The sequence below is a fragment of the Camelina sativa genome, chromosome 7 (assembly GCF_030686135.1).
Source record: "Camelina sativa cultivar CO46 ecotype springtype chromosome 7, ASM3068613v1".
NCBI lineage: Eukaryota > Viridiplantae > Streptophyta > Magnoliopsida > Brassicales > Brassicaceae > Camelina > Camelina sativa.
Window position 1 is genome coordinate 10,708,866 of NC_141886.1, and position 23,398 is coordinate 10,732,263.

A 23,398-nucleotide genomic window follows, 5' to 3' on the forward strand; every position below is an offset into this window, starting at 1 on the left:
ATTTTAATTTTGGTCAAAATTAAAATTCTGAGGTTTTGTTAAAAGTCTTGCAATTTCTTCCAGACAAAACAAAAATGCTTTTAGTGCAAATATTTCCTTTTCTAATTAAGAACTAAGAAGTTAGTATTATTTACTTTTTTAGTCCCGAATCGGCCACTCTCGCTCGCTGGACAATCTCTCACAGCTGAAGGCAAGTCATCGTTCTTATTTGTTTTTCTAGATCGGATGTGAGACTATACTAGTACTGAAATCAATCATACATATAGATATCGAACTGCTAGGGTGATGTATCGTTAATGATTTGAAATTTACGGTAGCCTGCTTTTGGTGTTTTTGTTCTTGCGCACCAAGTGTTTGACAAAATTACCCAATGAACATTTTCTCCTTGTTCGCAGGACATTCTTGTTCCGAAGGACGAAGCCATGATGAGTCTGTTATGGTTAACGGCAGAAGAGGCTGCAAAGAACAGAGGAAAACTTCTTTCTTTGTACCGACAACTACTTAGGAGCATCAACTCGCCAAAATTGCAGCTTAGTTATGCGTCAATACTTGCCAAGAAAGCTGAGGTTAGGACCATCTTCTTGTTTGGCTCTGAGGAGGTTTCAAAACACAATGTTGCCGATCTCATCCGTACTGCTGAATATGCTCTCTCCCAGTTGAAACAAGGCAAAATCCCCAACAGCACCACTCAGTATTGATTGAGTCATTGTCACACATTCATAGATATATACATGGCTTTATTATGCTCCTTTCGATATCACCCTTTCATTTATTTGGAAACCTTCAATATTTGATCAGCTCAACTACGTAACTCACAAGGCGTGTTTGCTAGATGTATAATTAGATTTGTGGTGTTTCGATAACATGTCGTCCCGTATATGTTTGCATTTTGGTCAGTATATTCCAATAATCATTGAAGAAAACTTTCAACACCCGCTCAGTATTTAGGCATCTTTCCATGGCGCTCTAATTGTCACACATACAACATATGTATGATACTCTTCAATCTTGATTGTAGATCACGTGCTTGCACATTGCTCAAACTATATATGGCAATTATCATTAATGACAAGTTCGAACTAGTTAGGATACCAAACAAGCCGGTTAGGACTAGAAGAATACAAACCTAATGAACTCATGTAAATGATAGTGGTAGAACGGTTTACTTTCAAGAAAAAACGACGGCTTAACAAAATTGTTTATAATTTGTAATTCGACAAGAATCTAGTGGCTCGTATTTTTAAGATTCTACCAAAACTGGCATCAGAAAATTGTCATTTAGTCAATAAACAAACACTCAAATCAGCTCTCATCCTCAGTTCTCTTGTCCTTCGTCTACCTTCTGAGCTTGCTGCTTTCCAATCTGTGGCCGTCTCATAGCTGGATAAACAGAACAAAAAAAAGAAGATAAAGAACCATAATGTCACAACTTGTAGGAGTTTGATGATTGTCTTTGTATGTTTTCTCGAACTAGATACACTGAAAAATATACTCACATCTAAGAGCTGACCCGGCAAGACATGTAAGCCTTGATTTAGTATTCGTCTCGGCTAATGGTTTTGTATTCTCTTTAGCCGCCATTCGGACATCCCAAACACGTATGATCCCATCAGATGATGCAGAACCAATCAAGTATGGATCTTCCAAGGAGCCGTCACTTTCATTCCTGGTAAGCACAACAATACCTTTGATTCGAGCTGGGTGAGCATCTTCTATTGAATAAGCAAGCTTCCCACTATTTGTGTCCCAAGCTGTTATAGCCCGATCCTCACCACCTGTAAACAGAGTTCCACTCTGTTTGCAAATTAAGCAAACATTTTTAGCCATGAAATAAAGTCATTGAATCAAAATCATAACCATTTCCAAAAATAAAACGTAAACACGATATCAATAAGAAACCGGAAGAACACACTACATAGCCAAAGAAGTCGGTTTGGAGGCTTCTGAAAATTTACACTACAACAACATAAACTAAAACCGAACACACCCATTGAGCAAAAGAAGCAGAATTATATTGAAAGAATTCATCTGTCTGCACAATAAAAGGACATCTAAAATTATAGATAGATATCAATAACCTATTCGCAAAAGAGTTATCATAGTCTCGGGGTGAAAGCCTTAAATTAAATCTCTTTTCATGGTTTCAAGAAGGTGGACTCATTACTCAATGTACACTTGGGCAACATAGGACTAAGCATTAAAAGAAACAACAACAGCTAGAGTTCAATTTAGACAGCAATCTAAGTAAACCAAATAAACAACAAGCTAAAGAATCTCAAAGCTGCGCACAAAGAATAAGAGACTAAAGATGCAACTGTGGGAATGATAAGAGAAACTAAAGCTACCAAAAGAGTACCTCCCCGGGAGTAGCGCAGAGTATACGTTTGCGGCTCGGATTCTCGAGCTCAAGAAGAAGCTTAGCATCCTCAGACTGATGAACTCCAACTTTATTATTCACAACCATGAAAAAACTTTCACCACTCGGATCAAACTTGACAAGACTCGCCTCATGACCTAACCTACAGCAAAAACTCCTCTTTCCTCTCACAAGATTCAGCATCGTAAAGAACTCATCACGATAGACAGCTAAAGCAAGCTTCCCAGAAGGATGAATCGCCAAATCATTAACCGCCTTTTTATGAGGACGAAAGGACTTAAGAAGAACGAAAGGATCAGTATCGAATATAGCGACGGAGCCATCTGCCGCGGCGGAGATGAGGTTACGAGGGAAGGAGAGTGAAGAAGGAGTGTAGAAGGAGAGAGCAGTGATGGAGGCTGTGTGGTTGTGGTCTAGGAGAGAGCCGAGGGAGGAAGCGGAAGGGAGATCGTAGAGGTGGATTGTATCGTCGGAGCCGCCAGAAGCAGCGGCGGGACCGGAACAAGCGACGGTGGTAATTGGGGAGATATGGGATGGGTAGGAGAAGAGAGGTGTAAGAATTAGGGTTTGGTTATCGGCGTCGTGCTTGGTGGGTTTAAGCTTGAAACCCCAAATGAATCTCTCGTACGAGCCTGCGATGATGCTCATTGTAGCTTCGAGGAGAGGTTTCGAATGTCAAAGTCTGATTGAAATTTTTTAGGGTTTTATCGAACACGAAGACAAAATGTTTTGTAACCTTACCCGGATACTAAACCGGGTAATTTTGTGGTTAAATGGTTCAAACTTGTTGGTCGACTGAACCAATTTTTCTTTCTTTTTCTTTTTGTTAGATTTTTAAATTTTTTCATAGAAAGTTTTTTTCCTCAAATGGGTGGATCTTTTCAAGTAAAGTAATTTTGAATTTTCTAATTGGGAAATGCGGCCACTGTATATCATAAAATATATCAAGTATCTTCCATTTTCCATAAAAATACACGAATAATTTATGTACCTACAAAAATATACAAATTAATTCGTATTTTTCCATTTTGATATTCAAATTATGAACAGTACATATATTTTAGAACAAAACAAGTTTTTGACAATTTTTTTTCTTTAGTTATTGACAATCTTCTTATTAGTTTTATACTTCCTCAAATTGAAAATAAAATAAAAGATCTAAATATATGCCAAAAACTCACGTAAATTTTCTATTAATTATTATTTTTTTAACAAAAATTTAGCTCAGACAAAATCAATTTAATGGAAAATTGTTTACATATAAGAAATTATGCAGAGATATATTTTTGGCGTGCCACTTACAATTACATTTTAAAAACTAAGAGATAAATAGAAAGTAGAAAATTTTTCTATGTCGATTTTGATGTCGTCGAGGTATGCTGAGAAAGTCGGCTTATCCAAAAGAGAAGACACCATCATCACAAAGTCTGAACAGTGTGTAAAGAAAATCACATCTTTGTAGTCATGTTTGATCATGCACTGTATAGCTCATATGAAAGCTTCTACTTCAACATGTGAGGGAAAGATATTACGCCAAAAATTGGTGGCTCACATAGTCAGGGACGAATCCTGAAAATACGTACAAAACCATCCTGCACTAGTTAATTTTTCGCCGTTTTCCAAGAGCAATCCACATAACAATGATATCCCAAAAAATAGTGGGAAGAGGAGCTGCGGCCACCCGCAACTGAAGGGTGGGCTCAAGCGAGGGTGAAGGTAGACCCTCATCATCACCCTCACCCTATACTTGAGCTTGATGCCATGTCGTCGCCTCACATGTTGCTAGTCAGACAACCTCATCAAGCCGCTCGACCTCATTTTCGAAAACTCTTGCATTCCTTGCTTTCCAAATAAACCACATAAGCCAAGGAAACGTCGAGATTTGGAAATCCAAATATGTAGGGCCCAAAAAATAATTCATATTTTCGTACATGGACTTTGTCGGAAAAGAGTTTGGCTCAACCGGTACCTGAGATAACTCGCATGCCAATCGGGCAGGTGGACAAACAAAAATCGCATGATTGATTGTTTCCTCATCGGCATGAGACCTAGCACAATCCAAGTCACCAGCAATACCTCGTCGGTTTAAATTTGCCAATACCGAATGCAACCTGGACAATACTTGCCAAATAACATATGTATTGTTGCTGGGCATTATACCTTCCAAACTATGGCTTGGAGAGAGGTGATATCTGGTCGTTTGTATTATATGATACCCTGGCTTAACTGTATATTAACCTGTTTTTGTGAAATGCCAATCTAGAGAATCTGTCCTCTGGCAATTACATATAGGTACGGCCTAATCAGGGTGACACTCGCCGGGTCGAAATACTCATTGAGCTTATCCATACGTTAGGAATTCGTCTGACAATCAATTAAATGAGACAGTCAAAGTGTGGGTCTTTAAATGGACCCTTACTTAACGCTGGTCTCAGAGATTGAGCCGGTATCCAAGAATCAGTCCATATAGAAATGGATTGCCTAGAGCCTAACCCTCTTATTAAGCCTTTTGGTTATTAGAAATCTAGCAAAGATAATATTCTTCCAACCATATGATGGAGAATATGCCCTAATCGGTTCTATTGAGTTCGATTTTGGATAATACTTATTTTTAAAAAGCTTGGCAAATAGCGAGTTTGGAACCTCAGCCATAACTGTCATTATACTCTATATGTTATTCTACCGAGCGGTATGTCGCCTCGTTAAAAAAAATTATTTTTCAGTGGTTGTTCAAAACACCATTATTTATTTGTTACTATAGTGGGAGGTATTCCGCCCCTATAAGTAATTATTGTAATGGTTGTTTAACGCACTATAATAATAGACGGCTCAGCCGCCGATAATGTGGATGACCCGTCACGATAATTTATTTACTGTTATAATGTGGATGACTCGTCACCATAATATTGCCGTTAAATTATATTTATATTATGATGAATATATAAGGAGGCTCAACCACCTATATATTAATATATATCTGAAATTGCTAAATTTTAACTGATTGATTGTTCAATTTATGATTTATTTTATGTATAATACTTTTCACCAACAGTCACAAAGAAAAAATTTCAAAGATCTTACATTTTTCAAACGGCTATGAATAGTAATTTCCATTCTATAAATACACTCACATTTTTACTCTTTCATTCATATAAGATCATATAACTACTCATAAAATTTTCTAAAGAAAGTTGTTTAAGTTTTCATTTTGGAAAATGATTAGCTTGTTTTTAATTGTTTGTTTAATTGCAATTATTACTTATATTTATGGTCTCTTCGTTGGAGGATTTACCCATGAAGAGTTTACCATTAACATCGGTTTACTTTTCTATGCATTTATTTTTTTTTGTAATCGTTTGCATTATAAATATAAATGGTGCATTCTAGAGTAAATAAAATTATCTTGCTAATAATATTTATTCGCTTTTGTGTTTAGATAACTAATGGCAAACATTGAGAAGCTTAAGTTTTCGGCTCTCAAATTTTTTGGAGCAAACTACATAGCATGGACAACAGATGTGGAACTCTATTTAGAGTTGTAAGAATTGTCGGAGACCATAAAATTGGAAAATATGTCGCCTTCCAAAGAGAAGGTCAAGGCAATAAAATTCCTGAGAAAATATCTCGATGAAAATGTGACGCATGACTATGCGCACATAAAAGACCTAACAGAGCTATGACAAGCTTTAAAAGCACGGTTTGACAACCAGAGATAAATAATTCTACCTCATGCATTAGAGGACTAGAAAAACTAGAGATTCCAGGACTTTAAGAAAGTGGAGGATTATAATTCCGCTATGCTGAGGATTGTATTGCAATTAAAATATTGTGGTAAGCCTATTACCGAAGCTGAAATGCTCGAGAAGACTTACCTCACTTTTCATAAAGAACATCGAGTTTTCCAAGAGTTGTATAGAAATTGTAGGTACAAGAGATTTTCTGAGTTAATTGTGACTCTCATATTGGCGGAGAAGAATAATGAACTTCTCCTCAAAAACCACAACTCTCATCCTACGAGAACAAAGGCATTTCCAGAAGTGAATGCAACGGATGTGAAAAATCCAGAGAGAGGAAGTCAAACTTTTCGAGGTTGTGGTCGTCGATTTAATCGCGGACGTGGAAGATCTTTTCACCTACAAAACAAGAGGTCTTATAAATGGGTTCAATCTGAACAAGGTCCTAAGGAAAAATAATCCCAAGGAAGTAAGGCACAGATGCTTGAGAACATCTGTTATCGATGTGGATCTAAAGGGTATTGGGCCCATGTATGTCGAACCCCTGAACATCTTTGCAAATTGTTTAAAGAGTCTCAAAAAGGGAAAAGGGAAAGAAGTGAACCTCACGGAGTATTTTGAGGGTACATCATACCTCGATGCAGACCGCTCATACGGATAACTGAAATGCTTGTAGTGAGACTAGTAGTCTCCAGTAATGCCATTATATAAGTATTATGTATTTCAGTTGTTTTTCTAATGTTGTTTCTTGAAATAAGATAATTTATAATCATTATATGTTTCTCTATAAATGAAATATACTTATATTATTAATGTTTATGTTTATTACAGAAATGGATGAAGATTCAAACATAACAATTACAAAAAAAATATCAAAGAAATTTGTATACCAGATAGTGGAACAACACACACTATTCTGAGACATAAGAGATTTTTCCTGAGTTAAAACCAACAAAAATTATTGTCAATACAATATCAGGTCCTACAGACTTGATTGAAGGAAGTGGCAAAGCTAATTTTGTATTGCCTAATGGAACAAAGTTTTTCATAAAGAAAGCCTTATATTCTCCGAATTCTAAAAGGAATTTCTTGAGTTTCAAAGACATATACATTCAAGGATATGAAACTCAGTCTGTCCCTGAGAATGGAAAGAAGTGTATGTATATAACTTCTAATAAATCTGGCAAAAGGCATGTGTTGGAAAAATTTCCAGAATTTCCTTCTGGTTTGCATCATATTTATATAGATGCAATAGAATCGCATCTTGTGATCAAAAGAAATCTAGAAGATTTCACATTGTGGCACGATCGCTTTGGTCACCCAGGCACTACAATGATGCGAAAAATTATAGAGAGCTCACATGGTCATTCACTGAAAATTAATGAGATATATTAGGAGAATAAAATGACATGTGAAGCGTGTTCTCTTTGAAAATTGATCATAAGACCATCGCCAACCAAAATTGATAAAAAAATCACTAAAGTTCCTTGAACGAATTCAAGGCGATATATGTGGACCGATACATCCACCATGAGGACCATTCCACTATTATACGGTGTTGATTGATGCATCTAGAAGATGGTCACATGTTTGTCTATTGTCATCTCAAATTTTGCATTTGCGAGATTTCTAACTCAGATTATCAAATTAAGAGCTCACTTCTCTGAATATCCTATTAAAAGAGTTAGACTAGACAAAGCTAGTGAATTCACATCCCAAACATTTAATGATTATTGCATGGTAACAGGAATTGAAGTTGAACATCTTGTAGCTCATGTTCATACAGAAAATTGTTTGGCGAAATTATTAATTAAACGTATGCCCTTGATTGCAAGACCACTGAATATGAGATCAAAACTTCCAACCTCTGTATGGGGACATGCCATCTTGCATGCAGAAACGCTTATTCGGATAAGAACAAGTGCATATCATAAGTATTCCCTTTTGCAGTTAGCATTTGGTTGAGAACCAAATATATCCCATCAAAGGATTTTTGGTTGTGCGGTATATGTGCCTATAGCACCTCCACAACGTACAAAGATGAGACCACAAAGAAGGTTGGGTATATATATTGGTTGTGATTCTCCATCAATTATAAAATACCTAGAACCACAGACTGGTGATGTCTTTACGATACGTTTTGCCGATTGTAATTTTGATGAGAAAGTTTTCCTGGTTCTAGGGGGAGAAAATCAACAAGTTGGAAAAGATATCAAATGGTGTGTACCATCTTTGTTACACCTTGATCCTCCTACAAAGCAGTCTGACACCCGTAATCAGTCGACAAGGTTCCCGGAACAAATCCGTTTGCCCAAATCAACCGATCTCGAGTATCTTTACCTCTCGATCATGGCCTAAGGCTTTTCAACCCGTACCACGATCGTGAGTTAAAGATACTCGAGATCGGTTGATTTGGGCAAATGGATTCGTTCTAGGAACCTTGTCGACTGATTACAGGTGTCATACGTGACGTCCTTGTTCCGTTTTAGTTTTAGAATGGTTCAGGGGTGTTACAAGCGTGGTATCAGAGCATGGTTTATTCATGCTCACGGGACTTTCGTTTTCAATGTTTTATCGAGTCGAAATGTGTCGCAAAAGCTGTCTAGGAAAATATGGTTGTATGTGATCATTTGCATGTATAGTTGTTCTTGTTATGATTTAGAACTCACCCTTTGTTTGTGTCTTTGTGAGTGCAGATGACGAGACGTGGACGTGGTATGAGGATGAGGGGCAGACTCCCCTGGGGACCGCCGCCCAGGAGGATGATCGCTATACGTGAGGCGTATCAGCGTGGTCGTCCGAATGGTGTTGTTTGGTGGGCACGTGTTGACAAGTCACCTCGAGCGGCCCCGATACAGCCTGTTGCGCGAGAGACTCGAGAGGGACTTGGAGCTACGGACAAGGCGGGTCCAAGCTCTGTTTCTGTGATCAGGTCGAGCGTTGTTGACGTCAGCAGTGGACCTAGTCTTCCTGAGACGGTGATACCATCGAGCGATGGTAGTGTGTGTGGAGATAGTGAGATGGTGAGTGCGGAGGGTGTAGTTCCTTGCAGCCCGATAGAGACAGGCCCATCCGAGGGCGAGGATGAGCAGATCGGCCGAGACCCCAACACCAGGCCGGAGATCCAGTCGTACCCGCACCTATGCCAGCACCAGTAGACAAGGAGGACGACTGTGTGATCGTGGAGGACATTCCTGACAGTCCTGAGGTGGTCATGGTCGAGGATTACATTAGTATCTCTTCTGACTCATGCCCGCTACGCCATCCTTGAGTCCAATCTCCACTTAGTGGAGAGAATCTTCGCCTGTGCAGGGACCTTTGAGCGCTAGTGGAGGAGTGGCTATTGGGCAGGGTAGTTCTGCGGAACGTATCTCTGTGCCGAGTGACCGAGAGCCTTATTGTTTCACTTGTGGTCAGTTGGGACATTATCCAGGGAGTTGTTTGTACTACAGGGCGTACATGCCTTCAAGTATAGTGTGCTTGACTTGTGGAGAGCACGGTCATTACGCTACATCTTGTCCTACGACACGTTTAGGTACCTTTGTTGGTGGATCGAGCTTCTGTGCAGAAGTGACATCCGATGGAGCTTCCTCATCTCGCACCCGTTCTGGTACTCGCTTTGGTCCCCATGTCGTGTTTGCAGACTGTCCGTGCACTCGTTGCGCGCTCGGTAGGATCTTTCCGTAGGCATGACGTGAGAGAGGTGTGAGGCGCTAACCCCTTTTGGTATGTGTATATGTAGTGGGTTGGCTAACGCCTTTGGGGAGGTATGATGGTGATGTATTATTCTTTTTATTACGATCATGATGATGATGTGGGTTTGAACGAGGAGGTTTATGTATGTAGTACGTAACCAAATCTTTAAAATCTGTATTATATTATGGTTGTGTTTTTGTGTTTATATTTTGTTGTTATCGCTTGCTTGCTTGTGTGTTTGTTCTGTGTTAGATTTATTCGTTAGGAGTTGAGAACGTTTCTAGATTTTTAGGAGAAACCCGAGACCTTGTAGGAGTAGAGAAACCTTAGAAAAAGAGAATCACGGCTTAGAATTTCTGCAATCTGAATCCCGTGAAAGCCAAGGAATGGAAAATTAAAGGAGTAGACCATTGTGCACTGCCTAGAAATATTTTTGAAAGAAATGAGTTTGGATCTGATTTTGAAAGTAGATGCAAGAAGATCATGAAGAGCAGTGTAGATTTATCAAAGTTGAAGTCAGTATGGATCAGAAAAGAAAAAGAACTAGGAGTAAATAGATGGGAGTTAAAATCAGTCTTTGAAAAAGAGATTTATGAGACGTAAATCATAAGATCTAAAGATGTTTGAAGCCAAGGGTAAGTCTGATCAAGGAAAAGCTACAATTACGAAGAAGAGGCGAATAGCTACGACCAGCAAAGGAGAAACCTTTTTAAAGGAAAATTACACGCAATGGAACGTGATATAAACTTATTCAAGAAAGTAAAGCATCGAAGGAGAATAGATGGTAACCAATGGAACGGTACACCATTGTCAAATAAGGAGAGCAGCCAACCAAAGATTGTAAGTTGGAAGAAAAATATTGAGCGAACCATGAACTAAGAAGAAGGTAGAGCCGAAGAACTCAAAGAGGATGCAAGAAAAAAATGGAGAAGATTCAAACGAAGTGTTGTATCATGTAGCCCAAGAACAAAGAAAAGTACCCTACTAGAAGTCAGGATGGACCAGACCTCGAAGATGGAGAAACCAAGTAAAGTCGTAATAGAAGCGACTAAAGATGAAGGAGAAAGAGGGAAGTATTGAAGCTCTAATAGCAAGACCTATAAAAAAAAAAAAATAATAAATAATAAAAAAAAGCTCAAAAGTGGTATCAAGAATGGTATTCAAGAAGCAGAAGAAAAGAATGGAGTCAAGCTAATGCAAAAGATGTCATCAACTGCCAAGACGGAAAATGACCAAGCTAGGAAATGAAGGAAAAGAAAGAAGTCTCGAAAGGTAAGAGACCAAAGACGAGATTAACTTAGTAGAAGACCCAAGGCGAAGCTTAGGAGAATTCGAGGACGAATTCTATTAAGGGGAGGTGAATGTAATACTCCGTATTAAAGCTAAAAATATGTGGGAAGGACGCGAACAAAAATTTTCGACCAATGAGGGAAATAAACCAAAGGAGTGGAATATTGGTTAGAAACCAACAGAACAACGATGATCAAAGCTCAGTAGAAGGGATCCAGAGCACTTGTCCCGTCAAATTATTTACTCAGAAAAATAATACAAAAATAAAAGACGCAGTAAGATAGCCGAACAACCTAGCCGAAAAGAAATTGCTGAAGACGAGAATTTCTAAGAAAGACTAGAGTCAATCAGTAGCCAAGAGGCCTGACATCAAAAAGCTCTGCAAAGACTATTTAAGGATCAACGCTAAGTTCTACAGGAGCTGATAGCCGTTTAGCGAGAGACGCTATTTTTCCGGTAATTAGTCCAGCGACTAAGAATCAGTTTGGAAGGTAGAAAATGAAGCATTAAGTGGGCTAAGGCATATGATTAATCAGATAAAAAGCTTGAAAGGTTTTAGCCAAGAAGAATTAGTCAGTTTTCAGATTTCTAGAGAATTGACCCAGAAGCTACTCAGAAGAGCGCTAAGGAGCAGAATTAGAATTTTGTGCTAAGGACCAGCATGAAATAAATTAAGAGGAAGTTGAAGATGCTATAGCAAGAAGTAGAAAATCAAGTTGAAGCTCAGAATAGTTTTCTTTTAGAAAATTAAGTCGCAAGAGACTGTTTTAGCCAACACCAAAAAGAAAAGTGATACGGTTAATTTTATTTGAGCTTGAGGATTTTAGGAAAGCTAAACGAAGATAAAATAGGAAATTTTATCTTGAAAAATCAGAGTTTTCATGGAGGAATTATTTTTAGGGCAATTAAGGCAAATTTTATTAGTATCGTACATGTAGTAGTGTGAGTCGTGGTGCAGGTACTCTGTATTTGAGTACTTTAGCTTCTTTACATTTGTTTGATTGCGTGATTCTCTGATTTACTTAATGCATGCGTTGCTTGCATTAGTTTCTTGTTTGTTGTTAGAGTCCAAGTTGGGGTGTTGTTTAGAGGTTAGTTAGGCGGGCTCATTGAGTAATCTTAGATTACTCATGATTCTACCTTTTGTTTTTGCAGGTATTCCCTTTAGGTAAACCCCTAGCTGCCGCGGTGATCATAGGCTGGCCAGATGAGATGTTTTACAGCTTTTTGCTAAAAACTCGATAAATTTATCATGTATAGTTTTCTTTATGGGCCCTGGAAACTGTACTTGTTTTGTAATGATTTACACTACGATACTATAATAAATAAGATTCGGTTTTATTTAAACCTGAAAGCGCTCGAATGTTATATTAGTCCTGTCCGGACTGACACAACTCGCAATCGTGGTACGGGTTGAAAAGCCTTAGGCCATGATCGAGAGGTAAAGATACTCGAGATCGGTTTATTTGGGCAAACAGATTCGTTCCGGGAACCTTTGTCGACTAATTACGGGCGTCATACACATGACACCCTTGTTCTGTTTTAGTTTTAGAACTGTTCGGGGGTGTTACAGGTTGAATACAGGTGGCTAGTCGTTAGAAAACGAAATGAGAAAAATGAAATTACGAGATATAAGGCTCGTCTTGTAGCTCAAGGATTTTTTCAAAGACCCGAAATTGATTATGAGGAAACATATTCCCCCGTTATGGATGCAATAACGTTTAGATTTCTAATAAGTCTAGCAGCTGGCGAAAATCTAGAGATGCGTCTCATGGATGTCGTTACATCATACTATATGGATCATTAGATATTGATATCTATATGAGAGTTCCTGATGGATTTAATATGCCAAAAGCATTAAAAGCTAAATCCAAAGAGTTATGTCCAATAAACTTGCAAAGATCATTATATGGGTTAAAGCAGTTTGGACGTATGTGATATAATCGTCTCAGTGAGCATTTAACAAAAGAAGGATATGTGAATGGTCCTATATGCCCATGTGTTTTTATCGAGAAATCAAACTCCGGATTTGTGATAATCGCGGTATATGCTGATGATCTTAATATAATTGGGACTCAACAGGAAATTGAGAATTTGAGATGAAAGATCTCAGAACTTTGTCTTGGTCTACAAATTGAGCATACTCAAAAGGGTTTATTTGTGCATCAATCCACATACACTAAAAGAGGGTTAAAACGTTTTAATATGGATAATGCAACTCCTCTCATTACTCCAATGGTTGTCAGATCATTAAATGTTGAGAGTGATCCTTTCCGACCACCTGATGAAAATGAAGAGATACTTGGTCCTGAAGTACCGTATCTAAGTGCAATTGGATCCCTTATGTATCTTGCAAATTGCACTCGACCTGATATTTCATTTTCAATTAATATTTTGGCTAGATTTAGCTCGTCTCATACACGAAGACAATGGAATGGAATTAAACATGTTTTTCGTTACCTTCAAGGGACTATTGACTTAGGATTATTTTATCTTAACAATTTAAATGGTCAAATGATTGGTTTTGCAGATGCAGGATATCTATCAGATCCACACAAAGCTCATTCACAAACATGATATGTGTTCACGATTGTAGGCACTGCTATAACATGGCGTTCTTAGGAACAGACGCTTGTAGCTACTTCTTCAAATCATGCTGAAATTATTGCACTTCATGAAGCAAGTAGAAAATGTGTGTGGCTAAGGTCGATAAGTCGACACATTAAATCAAGTAGCAAAATTCGTCATAATACAAAGCCAACTATCTTATATGAAGACAATGTTGCATGTGTTGCTCAAACAAAGGAAGGGTATATCAAAATTGATAGAACCAAACATATCCCTCCAAAGTTCTTTTCATAAACCCAAGAACTCGTGAAGAATAAAGACATTAAAGTAAAATATGTTCGATCATCCGAGAATTCTGCAGATCTCTTCGCAAAATCATTACTCACGACTATGTTCAGGAAACATGTCCATAACATTGGAATGTGTCGTCAACAAGACTTGTAAGATGAGATCTGATCAGTCGAGGAGGAGCTTGCGACGTTGTACTCTTTTTACCTTACTAAGGTTTTTCCCACTGGATTTTCCTAGAAAGGTTTTTAACGAGGCAACAAAAGACATTACACAAAAGACATAGTGACACCGGTCTCCAAGGGGGAGTGTTGTGAAAATCTGAAAAAGAAGACGTATACAATGTCAACAAATAATGCATATGTGTATAACGTTATGCGTTTATTATTATTTTGTGTAGAGCCCACCATCACTATTCACACATAATAACTTACCTTTTTTACTTCTATATAAACGATCAAGTTCGATCGTTGTAAAATACGAATACATTACAAACTTCAATTACAAAGAAATTATAGCTCTCTCTCTCTTTTATTCAGTATCTCAATCCTTCTGCGAATATAAATTTCTCACTATTATTTATATTTTTATTCACAACGAAATCAAACACTTTTGTAACAAAATACATATTATTACTTTTTTTTAATTTTTTTTTATTTTGTCAACTAGTACCCATAGTGAATTTGTTGTAGGGATTTTAATAGTGGGTTTTAACCCAATGGGTACCGAGGACCCATAAAAAATAAGAAACCCAAAAATCTGCTTTTTGTGTTAAATTTTTGGGGGCTTTAAATGGTTCGGGTACCCAAATTGGAAAGTCTCATTCGGGTTTATCTTATTGGGTTATGGGTACCCACGAGACTTCAAAAATAAAAAATCACATGTGATAAACGATGTCGTTTTTATTTTTTGGCCGACACTTAGTTTTAGTTAACCCTAAAACTAAAATCCCAAAGTGGCAAAATATGATTGTATCACACGACTTTAAGATTTAATTTGACTTTAGTCATGTTTGGTGAAAGAACAATACAAACAAATACACAAACAAATATTATCTATGTTAACAAAACTCTTAAATGTATTTGGTATACTTTATCTATATGATATAAGATTATAGATTTTTGAAAATTGTCATAATATAATAAAATAAACAAAATACATAATATAAATCATATTTGGTACCAAAAAGCTAAAAACATATAAATACATCATGCAAAATACAAATTATATCTCATAACACAAAAAACATTCGGATACCCATGAGTTTACCCACAAAACTAAAAGCCCGTTCGAGTTTACCCAGAAGATTTAAAACCCGTTTGGATTTTATGAATTCGGGTTTTTTTTGGGCGGGTTTTTTTCGGGTTCCGGCCGGGATGAGTTTTTTTACCCACCACAACATCCCTAATTTGTTGTTTACTTTCAGCTGGGTTTTTTTCTTTTCCTTAATTTCCAAGAATCGTCTCTCTATCTCTTCTCTCTATTCTCTCTATTCTCCAATTCCCAAATTTCTAAAAGAAGAAGAAGAAGAAGCAACGATGTGGTTGGAGATCATCTGCGGTCTCGTCATCTACCAACTCGTCCGCCGTTTCTTCTCCGACGACGAGTTCTCCGACGTCGAGACTTCCGATTCCACTGCTCTCTTCTCCGTTGCTCACAGGTTTCCCAGATTTTCACATCTCATCATCTCATCTTCGATTCTCTATTTACCTATCCAAGACTCCACTGAATTTGATTTTGATTTTGATTTCTATTGAATTTGCAGACTCGAGAAGCTTTATGGTGGAAAAGCTTATGTAGGGCTTCGGATTCCAGATTCAGACACTGCTTCTAGACAGGACATTGACGTTGTTCTCGTCACTACTAAAGGAGAAGTGTTAGTGGTCGCTGTGAGGAATCTATCTGGGATTGTTACGGTAACGAGTGATGGTAGCTGGGTTTGTGAAGGTGGCAAGCATCATACAACCGAGACTTACCCTGACCCTGTAAGTTTTGTTTGATGCAATCATTACACAATATGCTTCTAGTTTGAACATCCAATGGATTTGTTGATTTGATATTCTAGATTGGGATGGATACATGAAATGACCTAAATATTTTGGAACTCTGCTACTAATCTTGTTGCATATAATATGTCAAAAATATCACTGTTTACATTTAGAGACGGATTTTGCTGATTACACGAATATATCTATCTGGAGTCTGGACACTGTGAATTTGATTTTTCTTGTCAAAGCAAAGTTGAGCTGCATCATCCATCTATGCAGCTTAGTTTCTAATTTGTAGATTCTTGTTTTCTCAGCTGGCTCAAGTCAAGAAACAAGCTTCAGTTCTTGAATCATATCTTGAACAGAGGGGTGTTACTTTACTAGAAGGAAATGTGTCTTGCAAAGTTGTGATTCCTAATCCAAGTTTCCGGTATGTATCCTTATCCTTACTATCGTCATGTTTACAAGAGCTAGACAAGAAAACTTCACTTTTTAACTACAGAACGCTTTGTAGCGCGTGTGTGGGCCTGGCCATCTTAGTCTGGAAAACATTTTTGTATTATCCTAATGGTGCATAAACATATGCTTCTGTTTGTTTCAGTACAATTCATGCATTCCCGAGTGAGGTAATTACCTATGAAGAGTGGCAACACCTGAAACCAGTATCAAGAGGCAAACTTTCTGGTTGGGTTAAAGGCGCATTCAGCACAGGAAAAGAGATGCAGGAATCGTCGCATCAAAAACTTAATTTCATCCTTGGCACGGCACCAATGTGGGATAGGTCATACCACTTATTATCATTATTGACATTCAATTTATATTGTGTTTGAGTTCCTGAGAGTTTTGAGTTCTCTTAAAACCTTCAATAAAGTAGCTATGTTCAAGGAGTTTTCATAAAACGTTGATTATGCTTGCAGAGTGGAACTTAAAAGTAGCAAAATTGTGTTAGGGGAGTTCCTCGAGTTTAAAGGAAAGCAGGAAGATACCCTGGCTTTAAGAAATATCAAAAGATCAAAAGTCGACCATGTCTCTATTCAGAAAACAAGCATGTTTGGATTAGGTAATTTCTCTTTAGAACTTGATTATGTGTTCGCGTGTGGAATTAATTAAATAATGATTTGGGTTGCAGCTCCTTCGAGGTTGCAGGTTCTGTACTCGTATAGGGACTATAGAAGTGAAGGCAGTTCAGGGGCAGAGTCTAAAGAAGTTACCGTCCGGTCGAGCACTGAGGCTCTGTTTCAGCCACGAGGCTCCACAAAGATGAAGAAGTTCAAGCTATCGTCTCTCGTCTCCATTTCACTAAGTGCCTAACTATGAAGTGAGTTTTATATTATGCAGCAGCGGAAGGTTGTGTCAATATCTACTATGTTAATTACATTGTCCATGACCGAATTAAGCTTATTATTCACAAGAGTATCATCAACCTTTGTATGTCTTCTTATATTACAATCTACAAAGCCTCACATGAAACGCTTCATTTATTGGAAACTTGGTGGTGTTCAGGGCATTATTAACTCCAAAAAGAATATTAGAATAACAAGAAACAACGACAAATCATCTTAATAAGTAACCCTGCTTCTATACAGAATCTTGCAGATAATAAATGAAATGTTCTTTCTTTGCAGTACGCTAAAACTCACAACAAAAACAATTCAAGAAGAAAAAAAATAAGAGAACAAGATCAAAGGGGAGTGTCATAGACAATCTAAATCTTGATTTGGAAGCCATGTGAAAGCATAGATCAAATATAGAGCTATACTCTCAGAAATTTTAATACGATAAACATAAACCAAGAAAAGCCCTGTTGCAAAGAGACCCTACTTTTGACTGCTACTGCCTGTACTCTTCTTTTTAAGCAGGTTTCCAAATTTCCGGAGCAAAGGTTTCTTCTTCTTCATATGTTGTTCCTTTAACAGCAAATTTCCAGAATCTTCGGTGTGGTCTGTTGAAGAGAAGCCATTGCTATACTGATCCATGTTCTCACTGCCTTCTGCTTTCGACTCAACTTCCTCTTCTACAGAGTCGAGCTCGGTCTCTCTCTCGGGAGATACTTCGCTTTTTTCTATCTTGTAGCTCTCCCACATCTTGAATTCAGGCTCCACACTGTCTTTATCTACTCTCCTTTCTCCTTCACCTCTGTGAGGTACCCTATGAGTTCCACCCATCAAATGTTTATCAATTGCTTCCATGGGACTTTCTTGTACCAAATGTTCTCTGCTTCTGTGCTGAAAAGGATCAGTCTTTGTCTTTACATCCCCATTCCTAAGACCATTTACTTCGGAAAACTGAACCAAGTCATAATCTGTTCCGATGTTGGTAAGGTCACCGTTTCCAACCTTTGATGATTCTTCCATTTTCTCAAGGGCTGCGGCAGCTTCCCTGCCTTTTAGTTCGGTTTCTTTTTCAAGTAAGCTCTCTTTCAGCTTTGACAACTCCTCTATTTTCTTTGCTGCTAAAGCATCCTGCGTTTTAAGCTCTTGGTTTTCTTGCGTAACTCTTTGAAACTCACTTTCCTTATCAAGCCAACTTTGCTCTAGATGTAGTAACTCATCAATCTTTTTCAAAGACAAAGCCTCCTTGGCCTTGAGCTCCTCGTTTTCATGAAAGACAACCTGCAGTTCGTTCTGCTTATCTATCAAACTCTGTTTAAGATTTGTCAACTCTTCAATCCTCTCGAGGGACGAGGCTGCCTCAGCCTTGAGCTTCTCGTTTTCAACAATTGCAGCCTTGAGCTCTTTTTCTTTGTGAATCAAACTTTGTTTCAGGTCTGACAGCTCGTCTATCGTCTTTAGTGATGAAACCTCCTTGGACTTCAGCTCCTCATTTTCGCAAACAACAGCCTGTAACTCATTCTCTTTAACGAGCAAACTTGCATTAAAATTTGATAACTCTTCTATCCTCATTTGGGCGAGAGAGTCCTTTGATCTAAGGTCCTCCATCTCCACGACCATACCATGCAACTCATTTTCTTTATTAAGCAGATCCTCTTGCACCTTTGACAAATCCTCAATCTTCTTAAGATAAGCAGTCTCCCTTTCTTTGAGCTCCTCTTTCTCATGAATAGAACTCTGGAGACTGTTTTCTTTTTCAGATAACATTTCATGCAATTTTGACAACTCCTCAATCTTTTTTAGATACGCAGTCTCCCTTTCTCTCAATTCCTCATTTTCCTGAACAACTGTTTGCAATTTGCTCGCTTTATCAACTAAGCTTTCATTCAATTCTGACAACTCCTCTGTCTTCTTAAGTAATGTAGTCTCTCTTTCTCTGAGCTCCTTACTTTCTTCAGATATTTTCTGCAGATTGGTTACATTATCAGCCAAGGTCCCATTTACCATTGACAATTCCTCAATCTTCTTAAGATAAGCAGCCTCCCTTTCTTTGAGATCCTTACTTTCTTGAGCCATGCTTTGCATATTGGCCACATTATCAACCAAACTCTCATTCGTCTTCGACAACTCCTCAATCTTCTTCAAATGAGCAGCCTCCCTTCCTCTGAGCTCCTCAGCCTCTTGACTAATGTGCTGCAGTTTGGTCTCTTTACCAACCAAGCTCTCACTTGCCACGGATAACTCCTCAATCTTCTTAAGATAAGCAATCTCCTTTTCTTTGAGATCCTTACTTTCTTGAACAATGCTTTGCAAATCCGTTAAGTTATCAGCCAGGGTCTCATTCACTACTGATAACTCCTCAATCTTCTTAAGATAAGCAGCTTCCTTTTCTTTGAGATCTTCACTTTCTTGAACAATGCTCTGCAATTTGGTTACGTTATCAACCAAGCTTCCATTCGCCATTGACAACTCCTCAATCTGCTTCATATGAGCGGCCTCCTTTTCTTTTAGCTCTTCAGCTTCTTGAGTTATGCTCTTTAACTTGGTTTCTTTATCAACCAAGCTTTCCTTAACCTTCGACAACTCCTCGATTTTCTCAATTACAGAACCTTCCCATTCTCTGAGGCTGCTGTTCTCTGCCATGACATTCTTTAGCTCATCTTCTTTGTCCAACAAGCTCTCTTTCAGTTTCATGCTTTCAGCTTTTGCTTCTCCAAGTGTTTCCTGTAGGTACTTTACCTCCCCTTCAGCTTCTTGGAGATTATTTTTCAAATTGACTTCTTCCTCCTTCTTTGCACATGCATCTTCTTCACTTTCTTTGATCAAATTCACCAGCCTACTTACTTCTTCCTGCAAAGACGAATTTTCTTCTTCTGATTTCTTCACACTGCCCATCAGATGAAGCTCTTTCTGTTCCCACCCAGCCTTAGAGTTCTCGAACTCATTCTGGATGCTATCTACAGCACTTTTCAGACTATCAATTTCAAATCTAGCATCCTCAAGCATTTGCTCATACTTTTCATTTGTCTCCTTTGAAGCCAACTTCAAACTGTCAAACTGGGATTCACAGTGCTTGAACTCCTCTTGACATGCCAAAAACTTCTCCTTTGCTTCCCTCGCTTCAGTAGATGCTTCCTGCAAAGCCAACGTCAAGCTATCCATATCTTTCTTGCTTTTCTCTTCTTCCATCTTACAGCGTTCCAGTTCTATTGAAAGTTCTGTCTTTTCATTCATTAGATTCTGAATATTTGATGTTAGAGTCGTTTCATTGTCCAAGGCCCTAGTTTTTTCCTCTTCGGAGATCTCAAGCTCAGATTTTATGGATTCAACAAGTTTTTCCATTTCAGAAGCTTCTTCTTTTGCGATCCAAACCTGGCGTCCAGATTCCTCAAGATCTGTTCTCTGCGCGTCAACTGTTTTCTCTAGCAACTCAAGCTTTTCTTTTTGTGCAGCATTTTCGGATTTCATCTCATGCAGCACATGATTACATTCAGCCAGCTGCTTCATAACGGATTCCACAGATTCTGAAGCAGATGTCTTCAATCTATTTGCTTCTTCAACATGTTTTTCAAGTTCATGAACCTTGTTCTTCCATTCTTCTGCTAAGCCAATAGCGCAAGATTCAGCCATTTTAGCAGCTTCTAGATCAACGTGAAGCTGTTCAATTGATTGTTCATGCTCCTTCAGACTATTCTCAAGGATACCAACTTTTTCAAGGTCCCCTCTCAACGTTTCAATCTCAGACTTCAGTTTAGACACAATCTCGTTACCTTCAATAGCTTCTTTTTCTTCCTTGGAACCGAGCAATGCCTTTAACCGGCCTAATTCAGAAGAAAGAATCTCAGCCTTCTCAGCATGGATTTCAGCAATCTTCGTCGCTTCCTCAGCATGGCTTAGCGCCTTGTTTTTAGCATCAGCGGTCATAGCCAATTCATGTTTCACCCTCTGAAGTTCTTCTGTGGTAGAGAGGAGAGCTGAGATGTCCAACGCATGCTGACTTCTAATAGACTCTAGCTCGTTCCTTGACGTTGCATCCTTTGTCTGAACAGCTTCAAGTCCAGCCTGTTCCAGTTCAACAGCTCGGAATTTCTCAACCTCGAAACACTCCTCAGCTCGTTTCTGAGCTGCCAATGCCTCTTTGAGTTTCTCATTGGCTTCTTCTACAAGTTTCTCGGATTCTTTAAGATCATCTATGGCTTTAGCTTTATCTTTCTTGAGCAATTCTATTTGCTCATCGGCTTTCTTTAAATCCTCCTGAATCTGATTCAATTGAGCTTGAAGCTCCGACCCTTTCACCAACCGTGAATGCACTTTCTGAAAATGTCAACGAGTTTAACAGATGAGCCTTTTTCACAAACAAACAGAAGCCCGTAGTGTTGCAACATAAAAAACAAAATAAAATTATGATATACAGTCATTTCACATGGTGATGAATTCATATGGTAAATCATCAATGTCTTAATATTGCTAAGAAAAAGATTCATGAATCAGTTGGAGTGGGGTCAGTAACTTGCCTCGGGTGTAGGAATCCTAGAAGGCCGACGATCAGGAGCAGGCTTTGAGTTAGCTGTTTGAGGAGAACGGTCAAGCGAAAGACGAGTATTTGGCACGGGGGAAGCCGAACTGCCATCGGATTTAGTAGGAGTAAGTTTACTCAGTCGGGGAGGTGGTGGTGATGGTTTACTACGAGGAGTCTCCATCAACCCAGTTCTGCAGTAAGCATGACCAATAATACAATGTAACATTTAATATCAATGAAATGTTTTCAAAATTTATGGATGGATCTTCTTACATTTTTACCAAAACAAGATTATTATAGCAAGTTCCCAAAGTCACAACAAATTTCACCTCACTAAATTCATCTAAGTTCCCAAAATCACAACATTTACTAGACTAAACCAATTTAGGTTTTAAAATCTTCAGCACAAAAAGAAACAGATCCAATTGTCAATTCACAGATCATTTGCATCTACTAGAGATCATCTCAGATCCAATTGTATTAAAAACAAGATGTGTAAGAAAGGGTAAAAGTACTTACTTGGTTCTAGATGCCATTGTTGTAAGAAAAGAGGAGAGATTGAATTGAACTGACAGAAGAAAGAGTGAATGCAGCTAAATTCTCAGCATTGCTACAAGAGAAAAAAAAAAAAAAAGAAAAAAAAAAGAGAAGTCAGATCGACTTAGGTCTTCAAGACAACAGCGCAAAGTCTTCAATTTTCGATTTGGTTCTTCTTCTGAGAAACTTACACAAAGACTTGAACTTTAGCAAAAGAATGGTAGGAGAAAACCAATAATGAGTAATGGGTTGCGCTGTCTCCATAGTGGTCACCCTCTCTCTTCTTTCTTTTTCTCACCGCTTTTTTTTTTTTCTTTTTCTTTTTCTTATTATTAAGGGACAAGGGAGAATAATAAAAGCTGTGAGTGTGAAGTAGACCAAACAAGTTGGCTTTATTTAATAATGGAGGTGGAGAATAAATCTCTCTAATGATCTAAATTAAGACAACGGAGTTGAGATCTTTGGGGTTATGTCATGTGGACTTCATGTGCTCTCTTTATCAATCATTCTGATTTCTTCTCTCTTAATGAGATCTGCTAAACTTATCAGTTTAAACTTAAAAACACAGCTAATTTATTAACATAACTAGAAGATATCTCTTGCTTTAAGTACGGATCAACATTTAAATTTTTTTTTAATATAATAATAAATTTAAGATTAATATATTTTTTTTAAATTATTTTATTTGAGATAATATTTATTTTAATTTTTCTGTAATTCGATTAGTCTTTTTGAATGCTAATTATTTTAGAATATTATAGTATTTTATTTTTTGATGTATATTACAATTTTATATTGTTTGTTGGTTATATTTGCATCATTATTTTGTGAAATATGAAGTAGTAATTTTAATATTATAATTATGAATAAATAAAAATTATTAATTTATCATCTATATAAATTTATATTTACCAACCCGCCAATGTGGAAATTAAAACATACATTTTTTTAGATTGAGTAATATATCTTCGTTTAAAAAAATTCAAATCACAACATATGCAGAAAAAATTCTGCATTTTACTAATCATAAGAATTATATGAAAATTTCAAACAATTTGTAAATAACAGAA

The 23,398-nt window shown here is 37.7% G+C and overlaps 4 protein-coding genes and 1 pseudogene across 6 annotated transcripts; 3 read left to right on the forward strand and 2 right to left on the reverse strand.

Annotated features, from left to right (window-relative positions):
• Nucleotides 1-54: 54 nt before the first annotated feature.
• On the forward strand, nt 55-932 carry LOC104700914 (uncharacterized). Its single transcript, XM_010416517.3, has 2 exons — nt 55-190; nt 396-932. Exon 2 carries the CDS (start codon nt 423-425, stop codon nt 696-698), a length of 276 nt encoding a protein of 91 aa, XP_010414819.1. The 5' UTR covers nt 55-190; nt 396-422; the 3' UTR covers nt 699-932.
• A 212-nt stretch (nt 933-1,144) lies between these two features.
• Nucleotides 1,145-3,225, reverse strand: LOC104700916 (uncharacterized). Its single transcript, XM_010416519.3, has 3 exons — nt 2,357-3,225; nt 1,497-1,794; nt 1,145-1,380 (listed from the first exon to the last, which is right to left on the reverse strand). Exons 1-3 carry the CDS (start codon nt 3,023-3,025, stop codon nt 1,316-1,318), a joined length of 1,032 nt encoding a protein of 343 aa, XP_010414821.1. The 5' UTR covers nt 3,026-3,225; the 3' UTR covers nt 1,145-1,315.
• A 2,595-nt stretch (nt 3,226-5,820) lies between these two features.
• Nucleotides 5,821-6,772, forward strand: LOC147941157 (uncharacterized; annotated as a pseudogene).
• Nucleotides 6,773-15,192: 8,420 nt separating this feature from the next.
• Nucleotides 15,193-17,429, forward strand: LOC104700918 (uncharacterized). 2 transcript variants are annotated; one of them, XM_010416524.2, is made up of 6 exons: nt 15,193-15,613; nt 15,719-15,938; nt 16,256-16,371; nt 16,543-16,722; nt 16,859-17,001; nt 17,071-17,429. In XM_010416524.2, the coding sequence occupies exons 1-6, from the start codon at nt 15,213-15,215 to the stop codon at nt 17,250-17,252; spliced, it is 1,242 nt and encodes a 413-aa protein (XP_010414826.2). In that variant the 5' UTR covers nt 15,193-15,212; the 3' UTR covers nt 17,253-17,429. The 2 variants fall into 2 exon arrangements, with proteins under 2 accessions (XP_010414826.2, XP_010414827.1); XM_010416525.2 differs by having other exon boundaries at nt 15,351-15,613; nt 17,088-17,429.
• Nucleotides 17,430-17,475: 46 nt separating this feature from the next.
• LOC104700917 (putative WEB family protein At1g65010, chloroplastic) lies at nt 17,476-22,903 on the reverse strand. 2 transcript variants are annotated; one of them, XM_087458137.1, is made up of 4 exons: nt 22,520-22,903; nt 22,311-22,401; nt 21,787-21,982; nt 17,476-21,586 (listed from the first exon to the last, which is right to left on the reverse strand). In XM_087458137.1, exons 2-4 carry the CDS (start codon nt 22,325-22,327, stop codon nt 17,759-17,761), a joined length of 4,041 nt encoding a protein of 1,346 aa, XP_087314263.1. In that variant the 5' UTR covers nt 22,328-22,401; nt 22,520-22,903; the 3' UTR covers nt 17,476-17,758. The 2 variants fall into 2 exon arrangements, with proteins under 2 accessions (XP_087314263.1, XP_010414822.2); XM_010416520.3 differs by lacking the exon at nt 22,520-22,903 and having other exon boundaries at nt 22,311-22,474.
• Between the last annotated feature and the right edge of the window lie 495 nt (nt 22,904-23,398).